The sequence below is a fragment of the Archocentrus centrarchus genome, chromosome 13 (genome assembly GCF_007364275.1).
Source record: "Archocentrus centrarchus isolate MPI-CPG fArcCen1 chromosome 13, fArcCen1, whole genome shotgun sequence".
NCBI lineage: Eukaryota > Metazoa > Chordata > Actinopteri > Cichliformes > Cichlidae > Archocentrus > Archocentrus centrarchus.
The window spans coordinates 14,687,961-14,709,438 of NC_044358.1; the positions used below are offsets into that span (position 1 = coordinate 14,687,961).

The window sequence follows — 21,478 nt, forward strand, 5'->3', positions numbered from 1 at the left end:
ACAAACGGATTGAAAATCTTCAACATGCCGATGCTGCTCTCACAGGCTTTTCTCTCTGTCAGGTGGGCAGAAATAGATTGAACATTTAATGGCAGAGATGTTCCATTTGCTGCTGAAAAGTAGCTTTTTCTTTACTGGATTTTATCATGAATTGAGATCGTGCCATTTTCCCCCTTTTCAGATTTCCATAATTAATTCGATCTTCACTTCTTGCATCCACCTGGCACTTCATTTGGCATTTTTATTACAGTTTGTACTTCACTAGATGCACCTTGGATTGCATTGGGTGGGTGAATTTATTTAATGTGATGAATCTGTTCAGTTTTCTTAATATTTTGTGTTAAATCTTCATCTTTCCATTTGTATAGGATATATGTATATATGCACATATGTTTTTTTCTGTAGCAGTTTCACATTCAAAGCTTTGCTTCGGAGGCTGCTGCACCATCAGTCACCATTGATCCATGGTTTCACAAAATATCTTACTTGTTCCAGCATTTAATTGAAGAGTAATTGGATTTATTGACCCTTCTGCTTTGATTTATTCCCATGTTGCTCAGCATCTGTGCTTCAGGTTGCGTTCACTCCAAAATAAAAGATTTGTCAGAAGTCCCTGTAATTCAACACAATAATTGAACTGATATTTAAGGCTTTGTGTGTTTAACAGTATCACTTTATTCCACTGGGGGGTAAAAGAAAGAAAACCACAGCCTGCCTACCTGCACTGCTTTTACCTGCCATCTCTATCCAGTCAGCCTTGGCCAGAAAGAAGCAACAATAGCACAGGATTCCTATTCTACCCAAACCTGTTTTACTTAATACACAGGAGGAGATACAAAAGGTCAAATTAACTGGATATCTTCCACAGCAATTTACTGACACTTTCACATTGTTTATTTTAGCCGTCTGCAAATAACAAAATTCAAACATGAGACAAACTGTGTTACCAGTTACGCAATTATTTGAAAACCAAGTGCAGTAAGTGTTACTACAACACTGGCCTGAGTGGTAAAACTTCCAAAGCATTTCTTTAGAAAGGTATTTAAGCTACAGGAAGCTGTAATTGGATTAAACTCATATTCAAGTCAGATTAAAGAAGAAAAGAAGGTTTCAGATATTCTTCCAACTTTGTTCAAATGTAAAGCAAAAGAGAAGAAAAAGAACCATCACCAGTGCACACTTAAAAAATGAAAGCTAATCTAAATGAAATCTGACTCACCTTGAAGTCATTTTAAGCACCAGTATACAGTAAAGAGTAGATAACGTAACCTTGGAGAATGATGGTACAAATAAGTTTTCATATCTGATAATGTAATAGCTCTGTCAAAGCCAGCGGATGCTGGAAAAATACAATCAGCCTGTGATTAACAGTTGGCTGATTTATTTCACTGATTACTTCTAAATCACAGGCCAAAGGTGAGCTACACAGGCAGAAAATGAAATGATAATGTTGTCACCCTGGATATAAACTAGTGGTTGAGTCTCTGGCGCAGCAAACAAAGATTTTATTGAATAGTGTAACCCCATGACTGGAGCCGGCCAAGACAGGGCTTATTACAAACAGGGAATGTCAACAGGCATTTCCCAGGAGAACCTAATGTTGGAACAATGTGCCATCAGTTAGAGAGATGCTGACTGAATATGCTGTATAAACTCACAGAAGAAGTAAATCAATAAACATTCATTTTTCTGCTCAGAAATGTGGAATGTGATTGTTGAATAGATTTATTAATCTGTTCAGATCAGATATCACTTTTCAAATACTGTCATTTACTGTTTATGCCCAGTGTTGTTTATTTTATATATATAATATAATTCTTTGGATTTGTAATGAAAGCCTCATGGTCTCATTATCAGTGTTGGGTGTAATGCGTTCCAATGTAACACGTTACTGTACGAAATCCAGATGTTACATCACAGTTACAGCTATGTCATTACTTGCGTTACAAAGGCTCTTCAGTTATCTTCACAACATGGATAGAAAAAAAAATCTAACTAAGATGATTTTATCTTCCTGTGAGTTTGTGCTACAATCAGCTGATTTCAGCTCACTGCCTGGAGGAAGAAGATGGTGGAGTGATCTGCTGCTTTGGCGACATGGACATTACTTTTACTTTTATTGCACGAAAGGACAAGAGTACACAAAAAACTGCATAATGCTGCTAACACTTCGGCTTTCAAGCGGTTTGTCTTTGGCTCTTGGCAAACATCTGCACAGACAGCGTGCTAACACAAAGCTAGCCACGAACCCAGAATGATGTTAAAGCTGAGTGGATGCCGACCCCTGCCCAGCAGCCAGACCCTGAACCTCAGATTTCAGTAATGAGTCAGACTTGCAGCAGCGTAGCGTCCATGTTTCAGCAGTGGTGATCACAAGTCTCTTTGGGGCGCTTCATCCTGTCGGTTTTGTCTTCATGCGTAAAAACTAAAAGATCATATGTGTGTTCTCATTAGGATGGAGATTTGTGTTGGTGAGTGGAACTGTAGCCTCAGGTTTATATTGTTAACCGTGTTTCAGGTCAGTTTACGGAGTAACGAGAAAGTACTGTAGCGAGTAGCGTAAAAAATGACTCCGCAGAGTAATTAAGTAACACTGCATTACTTTTAAGAAAAGCAATAAGAAATGTGTGATACACACCCAACACTGGTAATTATTTCAAAACCATCCTATTCTAAACAACTGTTTGAAAAATAATTTAATCATGAAACAATTTACTTCATAGTCTTCAGAACCTTAAAGTCCCATTCAGCTTTATCTGCTTCAATAGTTTATAAAAAGGCATCACAGTCTGACACGAGACTTTTTCTTTTTCTACCATGAAACTAACACTGACTTTCCGGAAGTGAGCGTAATGAAGATTTTGAGAAGCCAGAAATAATTATTTTTAACTGTAGATATTTTTTGGACTAGTTCCTCCAACATGCTGCTGCCAAAGGTTTAATACCAAAGATAAGTCTGGGGTATTAGTAAAGACTTGGCTCTGCATCAAAGCTGGGGTACTGAATGCAAGAATATTGAAATCTGCAATTTATTTAGCCTTAATCTCAGGAGGGTGCAGTAGAATATTTTGTGATATATTGTCTATTGTTTTAATTAGGACAGGTTTGAATTCACATTTAAATACTGTTTTATAGGAACTCACACTAAAAAGACTAAGTTCCGTTTCTCCTATGCAAATATGTTTTTAGGCTTAAAACATTAGTATGCTGCAACAATACACAGAATACACACGACTGTCTCTCAGTATATTCAGTGCACCCTTGCAATAATAATGTGTATTTAAGCTGTCAGTGCTACTGATGCTTCTGCAGGTCCAGTAATTTGCAAACAGTTGCTACGACCACTATAGTGGTTGGTTGTTATGTAGCTTTTTATTAGCCTTGCCCCCAACTGACATTCACCTGTAGGCACTGACTTTATTGTTAGTTTATTGCTGTCAGTCTCAGCTGTGCTGTGCTGCATGTCTGCTTGCTTAAAGCAATCCTGTCATTTTATTTATTTATTTTTTTTTAAACTGGTATAATTTGCAACAGCAAATATGTTTGGACAAAATATAGAAATTAATAATACCACCACAATTAGACTTTGTATTAGCATAATGAGGAAACACCATCGAAATATACCATGTCAGTGTATTTCATTTGTTTTCCCTAGGCCTTTAAAAACACTTTTATCCACATTTTTTTCTGTCCTTGACCGTTTTTTTTTTTTTTTTTTGCTAAACTAAAACACATGATGCAAATCCAGTCTTTTTGTTACATCTCTAGCCATTGTACACTTACTTGGTTTTCACAATTCAGTTCAATTTATTCAGTTTAATTGTATTTGTATAGCACCAAATACCAACAACAGTTACCTCAAGGCACTTTATATTGTAGGTAGAGACACTGCAGAAAACCCAACAATCAGACAACCCCCCCTCCCCCAGTGAGCCATAACTTGGTGACAGTGGGAAGGCAAAACGCCCTTTTAACAGGAAGAAACTCCCAGCAGAACCAGGCTCAGAGCAGCCGTCTGCTGCGACCGGCTGATATTTTTAAACTCCCTGTTTGTCATGTAACACTGTGGCAGGCAAGGACCCCAGTGCAGGACTCGAAAGGCGAGAGCTAAATGGTAGAATCAAAAGGCAGGGCTGGTCTTTAAGCCAGCGGCGCAAACTACAAACTCACTTTAACTTGACCAGAACTTGGCATGAACAAAAGCAAAAACATGAATCAGGAACTAAAAGCACACAGCAGGGAAGCTAATGAAAAGGACAACAAGCAGAGGAAAAATCAGGGCTTAAATACACAAGGGATAATGAGGGGAGTGGAGACAGCTGGGAACACAGGTGAACAAAATGACACTAATGACACAAGGGAAGCAAAACTGAATAGAAAGCACACAGGACAAGGAACTGTCAAAATAAAACAGAAAGTGAACAAACGAGAAGACAGAAATGCAGACTTGACGCATGAGGAGGCAAGCACTCTGAAGGAATCAAAGCATAAATAAACCATACGCAAGACTAACATAACTAAACTAAGAAAGGCTTAAGCTGCAAATGAACTAAAACTAAGAACATAACACAGAAGACGAGGAAAATGAAACAAAGGAAGCGCTTAAGGAAAATAAAATTCTAATTTGCAAAACCACAATAAATACTAATTAACATAAATAGGAGTCGAGGCTCAAAACAAAAACCCTGGGTTAACAGGATCATGACACTGTTTTTAGAAATATACACTATACTGCTCAAAGTATTCACTCGTCTGCCTTCACACAAACATGAGCCTGAGTAACATCCATTCTTAATCCAGAGGGTCTAATATGATGTGGGCCCACCCTTTGCAGCTATAACAGCTTCAGCTCTTCTGGGAAGTCTTTCCGCAGGTTTAGGAGTGTTTATGGGAATTTCTGACCATTCTTCCAGAAGCACATCTGTGAGGTCAGACACTGATGTTGGAGAGAAGGCCTGGCTCACAGTCTCCACTCTAATCCATCCCAAAGGTGTTCTATCAGGCTGAGGTCAGGACTCTGTGCAGGCCAGTCAAGTTCTTCCACACCAAACTGGCTCATCCATGTCTTTATGGAGCTGCTTTGTGCACTGGTGTGCAGTCATGTTGGAACAGGAAGGGGCCATCCCCAAACTGTTCCCACAAAGTTGGAGCATCAGACTGTCCCAAATGTCTTGGTATGCTGAAGCATTAAGAGTTCCTTTGACTGGAACTAAGGGGCCGAGCCCAACTCCTGAAAAACACCCCCACACCATAACCCCCCCCTCCACCAAACTTTACACAATGCAGTCAGACAGGTACCGTTCCCCTGGCAACCACCAAACCCAGACTCCTCCCTCAGATTGGCAGATGGAGAAGTGTGATTCATCCCTCCAGAGATCACGTCTCCACTGCTCTAGAGTCCAGTGTCGGCGTGCTTTACACCACTGCATCAACACTTTACACCACTGCATCAACACTCTGCATTGAGCTTGGTGATGGAAGGCTTGGATGCAGCTGCCATGGAAACCCATTCATGAAGCTCTCTCTGTTCTTGAGCTGATCTGAAGGTCACATGAAGGTTGGAGGTCTGTAGTGATTGACTCTGCAGAAAGTTGGTGACCTCTGTGCACTATGACCCTCAGCATCCACTGACCCCACTCTGATGTTATGTGGCCTACCGCTTCATGGCTGAGCTGCTGTCGTTCCCAATCACTTCCACTTTGTTATAATCCCACTAACAGCTGACTGTGGAATATTTAGCAGTGACTGGACTTGTTGCACAGGTATCATCCTATCACGGTACCACGCTGGGATTCACTGAGCTCCTGAGAGCGACCCATTCTTTCACTGATGTTTGCAGAAGCAGTCTGCATGCTGAGGTGCTGGTTTATACACCTGTGGAAGTGACTGGAACACCTGAACTCAATGATTTGGATGGTGAGGGAATACTTTTGGTAGCATGGTGTATAAGTATATCACTTTCTACAGACAGTGTAAGTTAGAACAAAATGATATATATACATTATATATATAAATAGAGTGCTGTGCAAAAGTATTGGGCCATGGTCATTTCTTTATATCAAACTTTGTCATTTTTTTTTAAGTGGTCTTGAGCAATAGTTCCTCAGGCTGAATGTCCTTCAAAGTTCCTTCAAAGACACTGACTGCTTACTAATTTTTTCACTTATTTTCAGTCCAGTCCTTTTTCAGAGGAATGTTTGTTTGTTTAGCCAACTAGCGCTGACCTATCCCTTGAGGTTGGTGCCATTTAACCCTTTAACACCAGGTGATCGCTGCAGACACACTGGTTACCTGCCCTTATTTGCCGTGAATAGCTGGTTAACACAGAGCGTATCACTGCTGAGACATCTGATCGAATTACCGTAATTATACGACCATTGTCCTATTGGAAAAATTCAAACAGTTTCTAAAAGCTGAGAAATTGCACTTCACAGCCAACATAGGGTTATTATGGTAATTTTTGCCAGAAGTCCGTGAACTGCGGGACATTTGAAGTACGGACGACAGGTTCGGTGTTAAAGGATAAACCATAAAAATGGCACAAAGCTCAAGGGATGAACCAGTGTTGTTTCTACATATAACAGACAAATCAGCTGAAAAAATACATTGTCTTTACAAAATGTATTTTTACTTTGTTATTAGAATCCTTTTGCAAAATACATCATTTGTTCCTATGCACAAAGACAGAAACAGTATTTTTGCACCAACAAGGTGATTTCCAAAGAACTATTTGCCAAAAACCTGGCACACATTGGCGTGGTGTGCAGTGTGTCCTCACAAAATTTGAGGATACTGGACAAGTGGAGGACAAAAGAAGAAGTGGCAGGCCTAAATATCTATCTACAGCAGATGGACAGTACCTATCTGCTGGCATGGAGGCTCTGTTATGTTTGGTGCTGCATTTCAGCCAGTGATGTTGGGGATCTTGTCAGAATTATGAATGTAGAAAAATACCATCAGATTTTGATCCACCATGCAATACCTGGAAAGTGTCTGACTGGCTTCAATGATCCCCAACAGTAAAAGCACACCTCAATAGAAAAACACACAGTGGAACGCGATCAGTCCTGGACCGGCCGCCCCAGAGTCCAGACCTCAACATTACTGAAGCAGTGTGGGATCATCCTGACAACAAGAGGTTTGAATGTCCATCGAGAAGCCTGGAGAACTATTCCTGAAGACTGCTTAAAGAAATTATAGGAAAGTTTCCAAAGATAATTCAGGCTGTGTTGAAGAATAAATGCAGATATAATGTTGACTTTCAAACTTCACATAATTGTGAAAACTTTATTTTTGCCTTATTTACATCTCCAAGCACGTTTGCACACTTCAATAAATTGCTGCTCTTGTTTTACATTTTTCTAGCAAATCACAAAGAAATGACACGTGGCTCAAGACTTTTACACAGTACAATACATAATTTAAACAAATACTTTAAACATTTTTATGGAGTTTCATTGTTGCCACAAAGCTTGCTGTGCACTTGGAGCGACGCACAAGTTTACTCTGCATTCAAAGAACAAATCTGTTCTGTGTGAGTTGGCGGACTGAAGCACATTTTCTCTGTGTTGTTCTTTTGTTTTATTATTGTGTTTATGAGCTGAATAACTGACAGAAAAGCTCTTCCACAACAGATGTTGTAATTATTTACTGTGCATGTCAAAGAAGGTTTAGTTGAACTGTTTTGTGTAGGTCTGTTTATTGTTGGCACACATTCAAATTTATCATTTTTGTCACACTGGGTCATCAAGAGGCAAATAATTAGAATTAAGTAGATGACTGATGAGTCCAGCTTGTTGTCTCCTGGCAACAAGCTGGACTCATCAGTTTATTGTCTTCTTTTCCTTGTTTCAGTGGAAGACATCAGATTGTCTCTGTTGAGAAAAGTGTTTGTTATTTACGGACATCACGTTCTGTGATTTCTGGCTACTTAGCTGCTCAAAATTCACAGAGTATCTCCTGATACCATCTGGGGCTGCCAGTGAGTGAATACTTAATGTAGCTTTAAATTTTCTGCTCTCTAGAGATGTCACACCTGCAAATTACTTCAATAGTAAATCTGAAATTGCAGTTTAGGACGACAAGCAGTAATAATGGTGCTTCTGTTATCACAAAGATTCTCATTCCAGCTTTGTTAACTAATATACAAAACATCTATTTCCAGATGTGATTTCTTAAAGTTTCTGTGTGCAGTAATGCATTTGTAGCTATATTTACTTCACCGGGTTAAAATTAGAGTGTAATATTAACACGCACTTTGTGCTGCATCTCTTTATGCCTCAACAAAGGCCTGAACAACTACCTGCTTTATGCACTGCCACAGAAACCAGTCTAACCAGTGTAGCAATAAGGTGATTGTGCCCCCCTCCCACTTTCCTGAATGTGTATAAGGAATACTTCATGTGGCGTAGATGGCGGTTTGCATGTGATGGAAGGACTTCTCCCAGCTGTCTTGTCTGGCGTTCAGATGAGACATCAGAGCAGAATGGTGTTTCCTACCTATCAGGACTGCCGAGTGCGGCGTAATCACTCGACAGCCACGTTTGGCATGTTCAGAAAAGTATTTTACATATGATATCTTCAATATCCCATTAGGGTGACATAAAGACACACTAAAGCATCATTTCAGCAGACATGTTCAACATCCCTGTAAGTTGTTCGTGCAGAATACTCATGCTGCTAAATCTCACATATTATTGAGAGGAACGCTGTAGAGTCAGACTTCATGCATACAAAGACTGAATGACAAAAGGAGCATCAAGAAAACATGAAGAAAAAGAAATTGTTTTCTCTTTGTCGGTGAGCCATATTTTGCATGATATTTCCTGAAAATTATAGAGCACTTGTACGGCTGATCTTATGATCTCTTGCTATAATGTGCTTTTCAATTTCAGTTTCTTTGTATGTCTGTTTTGCCAAAGAACTGCACATCTCTGCTTGAGTGCTATTGTGTTAAATAACAGCCTAAAAATCACTCTGCTTCAATCAAAGTTTCTGAAGAGCAACAAGGAGGGAAACGACCAAGGCTAAAGAGAGAGGTAGACAAGGGAACCATGTGGAGCATATAAAGGAAGGTCAGTGCATGTGAAAGGGGTATGAACGAAGGGATGGAGTGCATCGCTGTGTACCTTGAGGCCAAAGTCTGAGGGGAAAGGCCTATAATGGCATGCGCTAGTGTGAGCTAGGCTGGATGGTTGCATACTCGACAAGGTCCCCAGGGCCAGTGTGAGCAGAGCTTCGTGGGCTGGGAGAGGAGGCCAAAGCTGCAGTATCCAGCTCCGCATACTGGACATCACAGTCCTTGTGGCCAGAGTTCTGGAGACAAGAGAGGCGAAAGTGTGTGAGGAGTGAGGCAGCCACAAAATGAAAGTGTGAAAAGAGAGAGAGAGATGAGAAAACTGATGACTGAAGGTTTTATGGTCATGGGGACATTTTGAGTGTGTGAGCAGCAGTGTTGGAGAGGAAGACAAAGAAAAATGTGTACGCATGGAAAAAAGTGACAATGAATGTGACGAGCCAATGAGAAGACCGAGTTGTTGAACAGAAAATCATAACAGCAGGAAAATGAATATATAACAACAAATTAAAGCTTTGAGATGGAGGAGTTAGTCTTTGTTTACTGTGCACATAATAAAGTCGTGTACTTCAAGCTTTTTTGTGCATGTGTAGCTCATCTATGAATATCCAGGAAATTATGTACATTTGATAGCCATGAAAACTGGATTCAAACAAACATGAAACGAGCCAAACCCACTGTGGGTCTGAACACACGCCCGTACAATGAAACGTCTCAGATTAACGCGGACCTTCTGCTCGACCTTCTCCGAGTCACAGAGAAAATTTTGTGGTCCAAAGTTTGAACGTATAAAATGACTGCTGTGAAACACTTTTCTGTTGACCCACATTCAGGACTTTTTTTTTTTTTTTTAGATAAACACATTAAAGATAAAAGCCTAAAATTCTCTAATTTGTAACAGATTAAAAAACAATATCTGAGTATTGGCCAGTTAAAATATTTTATAAAAGTCTTTGAGCGCACTCATAAAATATTTCACACTGCAAAAAACAACTATGACAATATCTGAATTATACAGTCAAATTTCACAATAATGCAAAATAAAGCATGTAGAAAACTTTTAACACAAAATGAAGAAAATTTTATTTTTTTATTTATTTATTTTATTTTCAGGACCTGGCTCACTCCATCTCGAAGTGTCACATCTTTAGGTTATTGTCTGCTCGATTATCTCCGATTTACATAAAAAATTTTATGATCCAAAGTCTGAATGTATAAAATCATTCCTCTGAAATTTTTGCTTCTTATATCAAATCCTTTTTTTGGACGTTGAAATCTGAGGCAATGTTCGAACATGAATATCTCAAGAACTATTAAAGATAACAGCCTTAAATTTCCACTGATCTTTCTTACCATCAAACTGGATCCGGATCTGGAATTTGTGAGAGAAATATCAAAAAAATGTCTCCGTGTTGGTTAATTAAAACATAAACATAAACAGTCCCACAATCATTATGTATGTTCAGACTTTGGACCAAAACATTTTTATGCATATTGGAGACGGTCGAGCAGAAAATATTCTAAAAACGTGCTGATTTGAGATGGACCGAGCCGGTAATGAATGGATCCGGATGACTGAATTAACCGTTCGTGCCTGTGACCGTAGTTACCCTGCAGCACACGGAGATACTGGCAAAGCCCAGAAACAAGTTAATGGAGCTCCTGCGTGGTTTCCATTGTACTGGGATATCAGTGTGCATATAAACACAGACAAAGACCTTCATTCAGCCACAATTCAACCACCGAGCACAAAAACAAGTCCGATGATTGACTCGATGAGGAATTGGCCAAGTGGATGATTGGGTAAATGACCTTAATGGGGTAATCAATAAATGACAATGACAGCTTTGAGCGCTCTTTATCCAAATCCAATAAAAACATTTGTATTTTTTTCTCCACTAATCAGACTCAAAACTGACCAAAAACAAAAGTTTAAAAAATATATTTACTCACATGGTAACATAAAAAACTGAAACCAACATAAACACTCGAGCCAACACAACCTCGTTGATTCTTGTCCCTTTTCTAATTAAAAGCAATGAAAATTACAGATGGATTTTATGCAGGGGAAGTGGCAATCCTTATTTTGAATAACAGACGATACAAACAGAGGTCAGATGGCCACTGATGATTAAATAAAATGTAATATTATAAAAGATAATGGACAAATTTTAATTCTTACATTTTTTTGGAAATGTAAAATCTGCAGTATCTGCTTTGCTGTGTTGAGAAAAAGAGTGGATGCATAAACATATAGCACCTTTTGTATAATATGCTGCTTTAATGAAATCAGGGGAGTAAAATGAGAGTTACAGGCAAATGCAAAGCATTGATGTGCATCTGCCACATCTAAAGCTGGGCGGTGAGGATCTGTGAAGGAGAGGTGCAATGAAATGGTACATGTTGTCCCCCCCCCCCCCCCCCCCATTGCGTCAATGTACTTTAATTCCATCTGAGAAAAGATTAGGTAGAAATGTCTGAAGCTTTTACAGAATCTCCTGTAAATAATTTAAATCTACTTTGCAATCTCTCCACTATTGCATATTTCCCCACCACTCACACTCTGCACTCACTGGATATTTAAATATCTGGAGTATTTGTCATGACCGGAGTGCAATCAGGGGGAAAATTACAGCCACATTGCATTCAAAATTGGCAGATAGTGTTTTGCCCCCAGAGAATCATCATTAGTAACACTCGACGCTCAGCAGTCAATGCATGTCTTTCACAAATAGTGTTTTGAAAACCTCAGTGATACCCTATTCATCTTAAGAGCAGCCCTAAACTTCAATTTAAGTGGAATGTTATCAGAGATAAGAAATAAATCTTAGGAAAATCTACCCTTGGTGTCCGAGGATTATCGGAATTAAACATCCAGTCCCTTTGAGCAGAGAATTGAAGATGATAGTTTAATATCCTTGAATAACGACACAGAAAATCAAAATCAATTCGCCCAGGGAAAAGGATGATAGTAATTGAGTTATCCCTCAAGTTCGGTGAGAACGAGTCATTTATAAAGTGCGCCGAAAATGCAAAGCAGTTTTAACAAGGTTACCTGGCAGGCTAATACAGGAGCACAAACCTCAGCAGTAAGAACAATAAATGGAAATGAAGAAAGTTTGTGTGCATCAGTATAACACTGAAGGGCCCATATTATGGTTTTGGTGTTCTGAAATCCTTTAATGTCATTTATAGTTTTTAGTTTAGTTTGTATGTTATATATGTGTGTGTAATAGGTGGGAAAAGTGACAGAGCATTTTTTATATTTAATTTGAGCTGCTTCGGAGTTCAGTCTTTTCCATTAACCTTTGACCTCTCTGTGCTCGCCTAAAGGCTAGAAGCATAATGTGAACATTAGCAGCAGCTGCCTCACAGTCCACCATTTTTGTTTTACCTGCCAGAGTTACTTCTGCTAACTCTGCTAAACTGAGCCATGATGGAAGAACCCGAGCTGCTCTGTCACTGGCTGCAAGACAGAACAAAAGTGTGTTCACAGGCTCCCAGCAACAAAACATGTATATGATTGTAACATGTTGTAGAACAGCATCACTCAGAAAGGTATTTTCTCAGTTGTTGTTTAGCTTTTGAAAGACAACTCTAAATACATAAACTCTAAATCTGTGAAGTCTAAATCTGCGTCCATTTGAGTTGATATCTGAGGACTTCGAGAGCCAAATTATTCATATGATTTGTTCCTTCTCAGCCTGTTCAGTAAACTTCTGTGCCCACTCTGTGGAGACATTTGCCGCGTTTCCATTAGTGCCCACACATTGCACATTGGTGGTGGTCTGTGTGCTATAGTGAAACCTATAACTCTGCTAGCTTTTTCATTTTTTACACAGACACAAAAAAAAAATCATGATTTTGATGTAAGTAATTGAGGGTTTTAATGGCAGACTAAATCTATGCCTATAATCATAAAATAGAGGTTTTCTTTCAGCCTCAGAGTCACACTGAGTATAAAAAGGTGCTGCAGTAATGTACAGCCATCTATAACAGTTAATCATGTGTTTTATGAACACTGAAACATGCATACCTGTTCTTCTAGGCACCCAAAGCAAAACGACTGACCTGTAAATGAGCAAGGCACTTCAAACTGAAGCACTAAACTCAGTCACTATTATTTAAGTAATAGAGAATAAAGCTGTACAAATACTTTAATAGCTGGCTGACTGTTGTGATCAGTTGTTTTAATATAAACTGTGAGGAAAACATTTATATCCTTAAAGGGTTCCATTTTTTTATTGGTGCTCCTGATTAATTTCCTGTCAGTGGCACTCGGCTCTGAATCCGTTGGTTCCTACTGAAGACAAATCCAGACCACATGTACAGTTTTAATAAAAGGTTAATGAGTCCTCTGACACACTTGGGCAGCATAGATCTAAAACCTCCCTCCATTCAAAAAGACTTTGAGCTTCACGGCTGAGACGACACTGAAATGCAGTTTTTAGACGGTTGGCTGAAAGTCTGTTTCTCTGGACTCAACTGAAGTCTGAATTTGAAGTACCTGCAACAGGAACTGCAAGAGTAGTACACAACTTACATAAGCATGATCTGGAAGGCTGCACTGAGCATGCATTATGAATGGATTTCAGTTACAGTATGTATGAAGAAAATGTATATCTAGTAGTTAAACTTTTAAAATTAGAACTATTTGCATATTCATAGGCTTTTCCAATTTTTTCTTCAATAAGTGAAAACGCCGGAGATAAAATTTCAAAATTTTAGAACATTTTGTAAGAAATAAAATTTAATATCTAAATATTAAACGCAGGATCTTTTATCTTGAAGCAGGTCTACACGAGCACTGTGATATGTATCTGTGAGGATTTCCAGCAGCCAGAAAGTGGGACGGGAAAAAGCAGAAACAGTATTTCTCATGTTTATGGTAACAACGTGTCAGCTGGTGAAGATCCAGCACGCACAAAGGTAACGCATACATCGACTTGTCCTTCAAGTGTCGAGACTTGGACTGATGATAACTTTTCAAAAGTACAAAAATTCAGGTTAATTGTCATGAATCTAAAAAACAGTGCAGAGCTGATCTCAGAGGTAACGCTGGTGACCACACCTTACTGTAAATATGGCACTTCTTACCTTAGTTAGTACTGAAGGTACAATAAGGAACACATTACAGTGGCTACTCCAGCAAAGCTTCACAATACACAGTGACACAGGAGAAAGCTTTTTTTTTAGCCACCAACACACACACACACAACACGAGCTCACACACACACACACACGAGCTCACACACACAACACGAGCTCACACACACACACACACACAACACGAGCTCACACACACACACAGAACACGAGCTCACACACACACACACACGAGCTCACACACACAACACGAGCTCACACACACACACACACACAACACGAGCTCACACACATGCGCACAGACACACAACACGAGCTCACACACACACACACACACACAGAACACGAGCTCACACACATGCGCACAGACACAGACACACACAACACGAGCTCACACACATGCGCACACACACACACACACACACACACACACACACACACACACACACACACACACACAACACGAGCTCACACACACACACACACAACACGAGCTCACACACATGCGCACAGACACACACACACACACAACATGAGCTCACACACACACACATGCATTGTCTAAAAGTTTTTTTCATCTCAAACAGAGAAACTCCAGCCAAAGCAAATAAAGCCCCCCCGATACTCTCAAGCATCTGTGGCACTGGGGGGTGGGGGTGGGGGGGGGGTAGCAGAGGCATCTGATACAGCGAGTCAAACATTTCATAGTCAACAGTTAACACTCAAGGGTGATGATAGACTGTAGAGCACCGCATTGCAATGTATCTGCAGACGGTTGCCAGGCAAACCCACAAGTAATTACATTGGATTAGAGGAAGTGTAGGGGAGGTGAGGCAGAGGTCAGGCCTTCGGGTTCACGACGTGAAACAGTCCACAGAGAGAGAAAGAGAGAGGATGGCGGCCGGCCAGGTTTACAGAGAAAATGAGAGGTGCTGATTTTGATGATGAGATAAGGAGCTTAGTCAAAGCGCCCAGTGGATTTACTGGTCAGCTTCTACTTTTAACACCAGACAAGCAAAAATGAAAGATCCTCAGTGATTGTACAGAAGCACCATTCGCTGTAAATCACGTCTGAAACACTGACAAGCACAACAGCACCAAATATTCACCCTTTCAGCAGCAGTTACTACTGACCCAACACAGCAGCTGTGGACGACCCCTCTACAGTGAAGCTCACGTGGCTCCGCTCATGGCGTCAGTACTCACCGGCTTATCGGTGAAGGGGGTCGAGTCAGAGGGTGCCATGTCGTAATAAGGAGGCTGAAGAGGAAGCTTCTGCATCTCTTCCTCCTTGTCGAGATGAACCACCTACAGGAAACACCAAGAGCTCAGCATGACTCGTGACGAGCTCGAAAACCCAACAAACGGGGCAGATGAGCCAGCTCTGCAGGCCTCACCGAGGTTAGCTTTGCAGCGTCAGTGTGAACGGCTACCTGTCGTTGCATGTGCATTAATTAAAACAGCAGCAAAACATTATGTTGGCACTTTATTTTTTCTGTGATAATGAACAGAAACCAGCGACGTTAATCTGAATCCGACAGACTGCAGCTTGACAGCAGGTTGACTTCAGCAGCTCTGTTGAACCTAAACTTATTATGTGCATCAAAGTTTTAGTCATATGAATCACCTCCAGATCACACAAACACATGATGCAAACTTCTGAAATATCTGAGCTGAAATGCCAAAGCTACTGTAAAGCTGTGAGAGCTAGCTGAGCTACATAGCCGCTGTGTTACAGAGGGATTATGGTTCACACGTGAGCCTTTATTATTTTCAGAGTCAAGGCTCACTGAAACATGTAAACTCATTTGATCAGGTGCACCTGTGAAATCTTATGTCATCCAATACAATAAATTCTACTTTTACATTTTGCCACTTTTTTCTATAACAGTACTGTATATTTAGGTTATAGTGACCTCACATTTGATCAAATCTTCCTTTGGATGCCTTTGAATAGAGATTTTCTTATAATCATAATCCAGGCAAATAATTTCAGTGTGTCTGAAGAGTTATGGTTCGAGATGTACAAATCTTACCTTTTTATTTTAATTTTTTTAAAGCATCTGCTTTGGTGCAGAACTGTTAATAAGTCAGATGGTATCTTATTTATGCAAAAACCATAACAGCATGAGACACGAAAACATCTCAAACAGGTTTAAGCTTCATTCAGAAACCTGATCAGCAGACCTCCAGAGCATGATGTTCAAAGATGAGCACATAACATATGTGAGTTAACAGTTACTAAATACCTGTAATGGACTTAAGTTATAAAATAAATTCACAGTTCCCGAGAAATGGAATGGATGAAAAAGAGCTGCGTCCGCATCGAGACAGGCTCCATTCATTTGTCTCTCATCAGCCTGTCAAAGCAGTCTGAGGAGCCTGAGTCTGGGGTGCCTGTGACCAGCCGGCTGCACCAAAGCAGCCTCGTCACTGGACACTTCACTTCTTTTCACTGCTGGAAATTCAGCATTTTGCCTCAGAAATCAGAAAAGGGCGCCAGCACGACTGTAAAGCATGTTTGCCAGGGAGGAAAACATCACAGAGCTCAATGTGAACACACGTCACATTATTTTCAATAATTCCATGTCATGATGCAGTAGTATTGGTATATTACAAAGGGCAGTGAGACTTCTGCAGGTCGGCTGTGCTAAGCATCCTGGTTACAGGTATCCCGTCTCAGCTGCTTCTGTATCTCCATGTATCCCAGAACGACTCAGCGATGTTGAGATCTTGTTGATGGAGAAGCTCCTTGATGTTCATATTAACTGCAGGCCTCGCTCTGTTTTCGCATTATTTTGTAGCCCCGGGCGCTTTTTAAAGAGAAACATGAAAATGGGATCACAACAGCTGGCCTTGTTTTTGTTAGTATTCGTAATATTTGGGGGCTGAGGGTCTCACTTTAAAACCAAGGTTCAGCAGTTCCTCCAGTCTTATAACAGACACATCACTGGGGTGGGGGGATCGGGGGGGGTCCTCCTCTACAGTTTTCCTTTCACCGGGTTGTCGATCTTAGACTTTCCTCGCTGCAGACTTCTAATTGATCTGTCACAATCTGTCATAATCACAAAAGCAAAGTTTGATGCTTCTGACATCAAAGTGCCTTTAAAGCGTTTCTCAGGTCGGGTACTCAAAACAGGCTATAGAGACGTTTAATGGCGCGAAGGAGTTAATTAATATTCTAATGACAATTGAAGGCAAAGGCTTCATAAAACATTTGTCAGACCTGCACATTTTGCAGTGAAAAGAAATAAAAGTTAATGAAGGAAATTAAAGTCACTCAGAACAATGAAGTTTTCAGTGAAAATGTGAGACTCGTATAATGGCTGTTGAACTCTGGTTTTTCTCTTCATACCTGCAAATTCTGCTTAATCCCTTTTTTTTTTTCATCCGCCCCAAAAAAAGTAGAAATAAAAACCTTTGAATGATATTATGTACTTGGGTGGTGTGAACTTTTCTACTCCCATTACATCAAAAGGTGAAGCATTTAATGGCTGAGCGGTCAAACAGTGCGCTGAGTGCCAGACTTCATATGCAATTAGAGGTTTGTTGAAGCCATAAAGACGCTGAGCTCCCAGGTCCTGGGTCTGGCTCTCAGAGCCCATCTCACAACAAGTGTTTGTGTTGCAGGGAGCACAGATGCTGTCACCCAATCAAGAGACCAGGAAACCTATAATAACTATTTCAGTCCAATTACACATGAAGATATGCCGCATAACCCATAAAGTCTTTTCTCTAAATTTGAAGGTCATCATTTCTCATTTCTTTCAAAAACTCCGTTTTTTACCTTTTCACTGAGTCTAAAGAAAAAAAAGGATCTGCAAAGCTAAACCTGCAGCAAAAAGCAGCAGCAAACGTTTATTAGAAGTTTGTCATTACAAGCTGCCCGGTGGCTCCGCAGATGCTGATCACTATCATTTAAAGAAACAGCTAATCATGATGATTGACAGGCTTTGGGGCGGGAACCGGTCCGGCTGAACCGAGGAGGGTGTGTGATTAAAGTTTAAAGATTAAAGATTATTTATTAATAACTTGTTTGTATTTTGGGACGTTTTGTAACGTTCTGTGATTGAAGCGGTTCATAAATGAATGTTGAAGTAGGTATTCATGCATCACGACCAGCTTCAGGGGTGGGGTGGTGTGTGTGTGTGTGTGTGTGGGGGGGGGGGGGGGGGGGCTGCTGCTTATCTGTGATTTTTTTTTTGTTACTTTAGTCGTTCCTGATGTGCGTTTGCTGAGTGTGTACCTTCTTTTGAAGCAGCCATAAAACTGAACACATTAAATCCTGTAATGTGACCATTAAAACCTCATCTTTATACTAATCACCAGTTAGGGTTACGATGCCTTGCTCAAGTAATCCTCTGCAGTTGTTGTGCAGGAAGAAGAGCACCCCCGCCCAGATGCCTCACAGTTTGACCTTGGGCTTATGAAAAGTATCAAAGTTTGATTTAAATTCTCAGCAGTGCTGATAGGTGGTGGCTAACTTGACAGTTAGGTGAATCTTTAATTATTCAGACCCTAATAACTCCTTTTTTCATCTTTATCTCCCCAGTTTCTTACGCGCTGCAGTCCTTGACAGCAGTAAAGGTCTCAGCAAAGTCACTTCAACCTGTGCAGACTCAGGCACACTCCTGATAAAGTTTCAGATGTAAATAGTGCTGCGTACTCATTTTTATTTAGTTGCTGGAAAGCTGTTGGGATGCAGGAATCCCTTTGTGCAGCACTGATTCGGTGCTATTTGAACAGCCTAATGCGACACAAAGATTGTGTTCTCATGGACGTTTGACAAAAAAATAAAGTCCTGTTAGCCAAACATCAGCGGGGAGCTGTGCAGAATCAGTGTGGCCGTGGAAAGTGAGGTTTCAAATGAGCAGCATGTTCAGAATATTTTTTAACCAAAGGCAGTTTGAGGTTTAACTGCACTTTCATAACAGTAACAGGCCACATGAGCAGCCTCCATACTGACTGCATAAAGTACACACGATATAGTAATATTGGAGCGTGGGATTTTTGCCGTTAACGCGAGCAGTGATTGACGCTGACACTTTGTTTCCAAGATGTTTTTGTCACCGTTTCATCGTCAATTACGACTGTAATCTTTTCCAGCTGACAGCACATTCCAGTAACTCACAGTATAAATGAGGTCTGGATGGAAAATGTTCAAATATGCTCAGACTCGTGGGACTTGAGAGCATCGCATAGCTCTTTAATTTTAACAGGAAGTAACTTCAGCAGGAGGTGAACTGTAGCAAACGGTGCTGCTGCGACCACTCCAGACTCTCAGTGTTTGTTACTGTACGTTCAGACCGTGCAGCATCCAAGGACTCAGCAGCCGTCTTTGGAGAGGAGGGCACCAAATGATCACTGCTGAGAATGACTAGATTCTCATTGCTGTTTTTCACTGATTAACATTAAAAAAAAAACTGCCTGTTAAAGTGATGAAAACATGTTTTGAGGTTAAAGGTCTGTGAAAGGAAGCTGTTTATCAGACCTGAGTCACACTTTCACCAAAAGCTCTGAATACAACAATAATTTAATTTAACATACTCTGTAAGTGCTGTGTGCAGTGATCAGAAATTTCTGAAAGCACCTTTATAAGAAACCATCCCTGCTGCAGTGCAAGGTCGTTATGTCCACTGACAATTACTTTATTTATTAAGAGTGAAATTAATTACACACATGGATAATTATGTTACATGTCACTGGCTTCACTTGGACAATGTGATGTTTCTGTATTCAGTTCATTTTATTCACCGACGCTGTCACTTCAGCCTCGTCTCACTAAACGCACATTTTGAAAATGAACCTTAAAATCCAGAAAATTGGAACAACTTTCCAAGAAGAAAAGAGTTCTGTGATTAATGGTCAGCTGCTCCTACAGATCTATGAAGGCAGTCACATCACTCTGCTGCTTTTGTGAAATATAGACTTGCTCTTGAGTGACAGACACAGAAATTGGGAACGTTCTCGTACCTTGTGTTGGAGGGGGGGCGGGGTGGAGGCGGAGCTTACCTGGATGTCATCAGATGTCAAGTGTCCCTTCATGTCACTGTTCTTCTTTTTGGGTGGAGGAGGGGCCGGTTTGTGCGCGGGTGGGAGGTCAGTCCTGTTAAGAGAGTGAAAAGATAACATGACACTCAGCACAGTAAGGGATCGCCACTCTGTACGTCCCTCACCTTCTACACCACTCTATAATGAGAAGTCCTGCCTGCACTTGCCTTTTTCACTCTTTCCTTGGATTTTGATAGATCTCGTGTTGGTGGCTTTGTTGCAGCGGCAGCCATCCCTGCCCTTTCAAAGGCTCTCGCTGGAGAGACACTGTGCTAATGAGAGCAGGCTGTAATTGGACTGAAGTGAGGAGATAGGAATGGAGGGGGTATAGGGGGCAGGGAGAAGGGCATGTGAGTCAAGGGTGGTTTGAGCCTCATCCAGAGTGCCACGTGGACAAACACCCGGCCTACTGTGCAGCGACTGTTTGTTTGACATATCGTCCTGAGCTGTGACACAGAGAGCTCAGCAGCTTTCCACCTTTTTCTGCATCCCTCGTACTAACATCCTCTAATCCCGAGGCACTCACCCCCACCCCTCTGTTGACACACCTGGGGAAGAACAGAGCCTCAACAGCTGAACACCTGTGCTCATCTACACGCTGCTATTAACAGTACAGTAAGCAACCATTTTCTGTAAATCAACAACAGTGAAATGTTTCAGCGGACTCTCTTCAGTGGAGTCATTTTGAATTATCATCCAAAATCCTGAGTGGGAAAGGCGGCAGGAGCTGAAAGCCTTCTGCCGAAGCAGTTTGACGTGTATCTGTATAATTATTTCAGACGGGGAAGCAGAAGGGTTGTTGCTCCGGAATCGTTATAAAGAAAACCCCTTCCCTCAAACACGCTGGCAGTCAGATGTCATCTGTCGTATTCTGACATGATATCAGGAGTGATCAAAGATAATGAAGTGGAGCACAGACACCGAGCTGTGTACCTACATGCATTATCTCCGGCTCCTCCCGCCTCCCATTCGCACTGGTTCACGTCCTTATTGAATAACATGACCTTTCCGCAAGGCCATGCTGCCGTTTTAATGTGCAGAAAATTTGTGCATGAGTGCACCTCTTAACTCTTTCTTTCACGCTCATTATTTCCAGTCCGTATCACCTTGTCTCCAGACAGGGCTGCCGTGCCACTGCCAGATTCATGTGGCACCCTCCTCAGTCTGCCTGCAGCACAGAGGCACAGCAAATGCACAGGAAGGCAGCGTGCAGCACACTAGGTCTTCAACAATAACGCCTTCCAT

General features: G+C 40.9%; 1 protein-coding gene across 7 annotated transcripts in view; it reads right to left on the reverse strand.

Moving 5' to 3' along the window:
• nectin1b (nectin cell adhesion molecule 1b) overlaps window positions 1–21,478 on the reverse strand; it is a 141,770-nt gene that overhangs the window by 7,652 nt on the left and 112,640 nt on the right. For 3 of the 7 annotated variants that reach the window (XM_030744370.1, XM_030744368.1, XM_030744366.1), the window contains 2 exons: window positions 20,195–20,288; window positions 15,389–15,490 (listed from right to left, as the gene is read on the reverse strand). In XM_030744370.1, the coding sequence (XP_030600230.1) occupies window positions 15,389–15,490; window positions 20,195–20,288 (196 nt within the window). Of the gene's footprint in view, window positions 1–9,128; window positions 9,316–15,388; window positions 15,491–20,194; window positions 20,289–21,478 lie in introns of all 7 variants that reach the window. The other 4 variants (XM_030744367.1, XM_030744369.1, XM_030744371.1 and 1 more) reach the window with 4 other exon arrangements.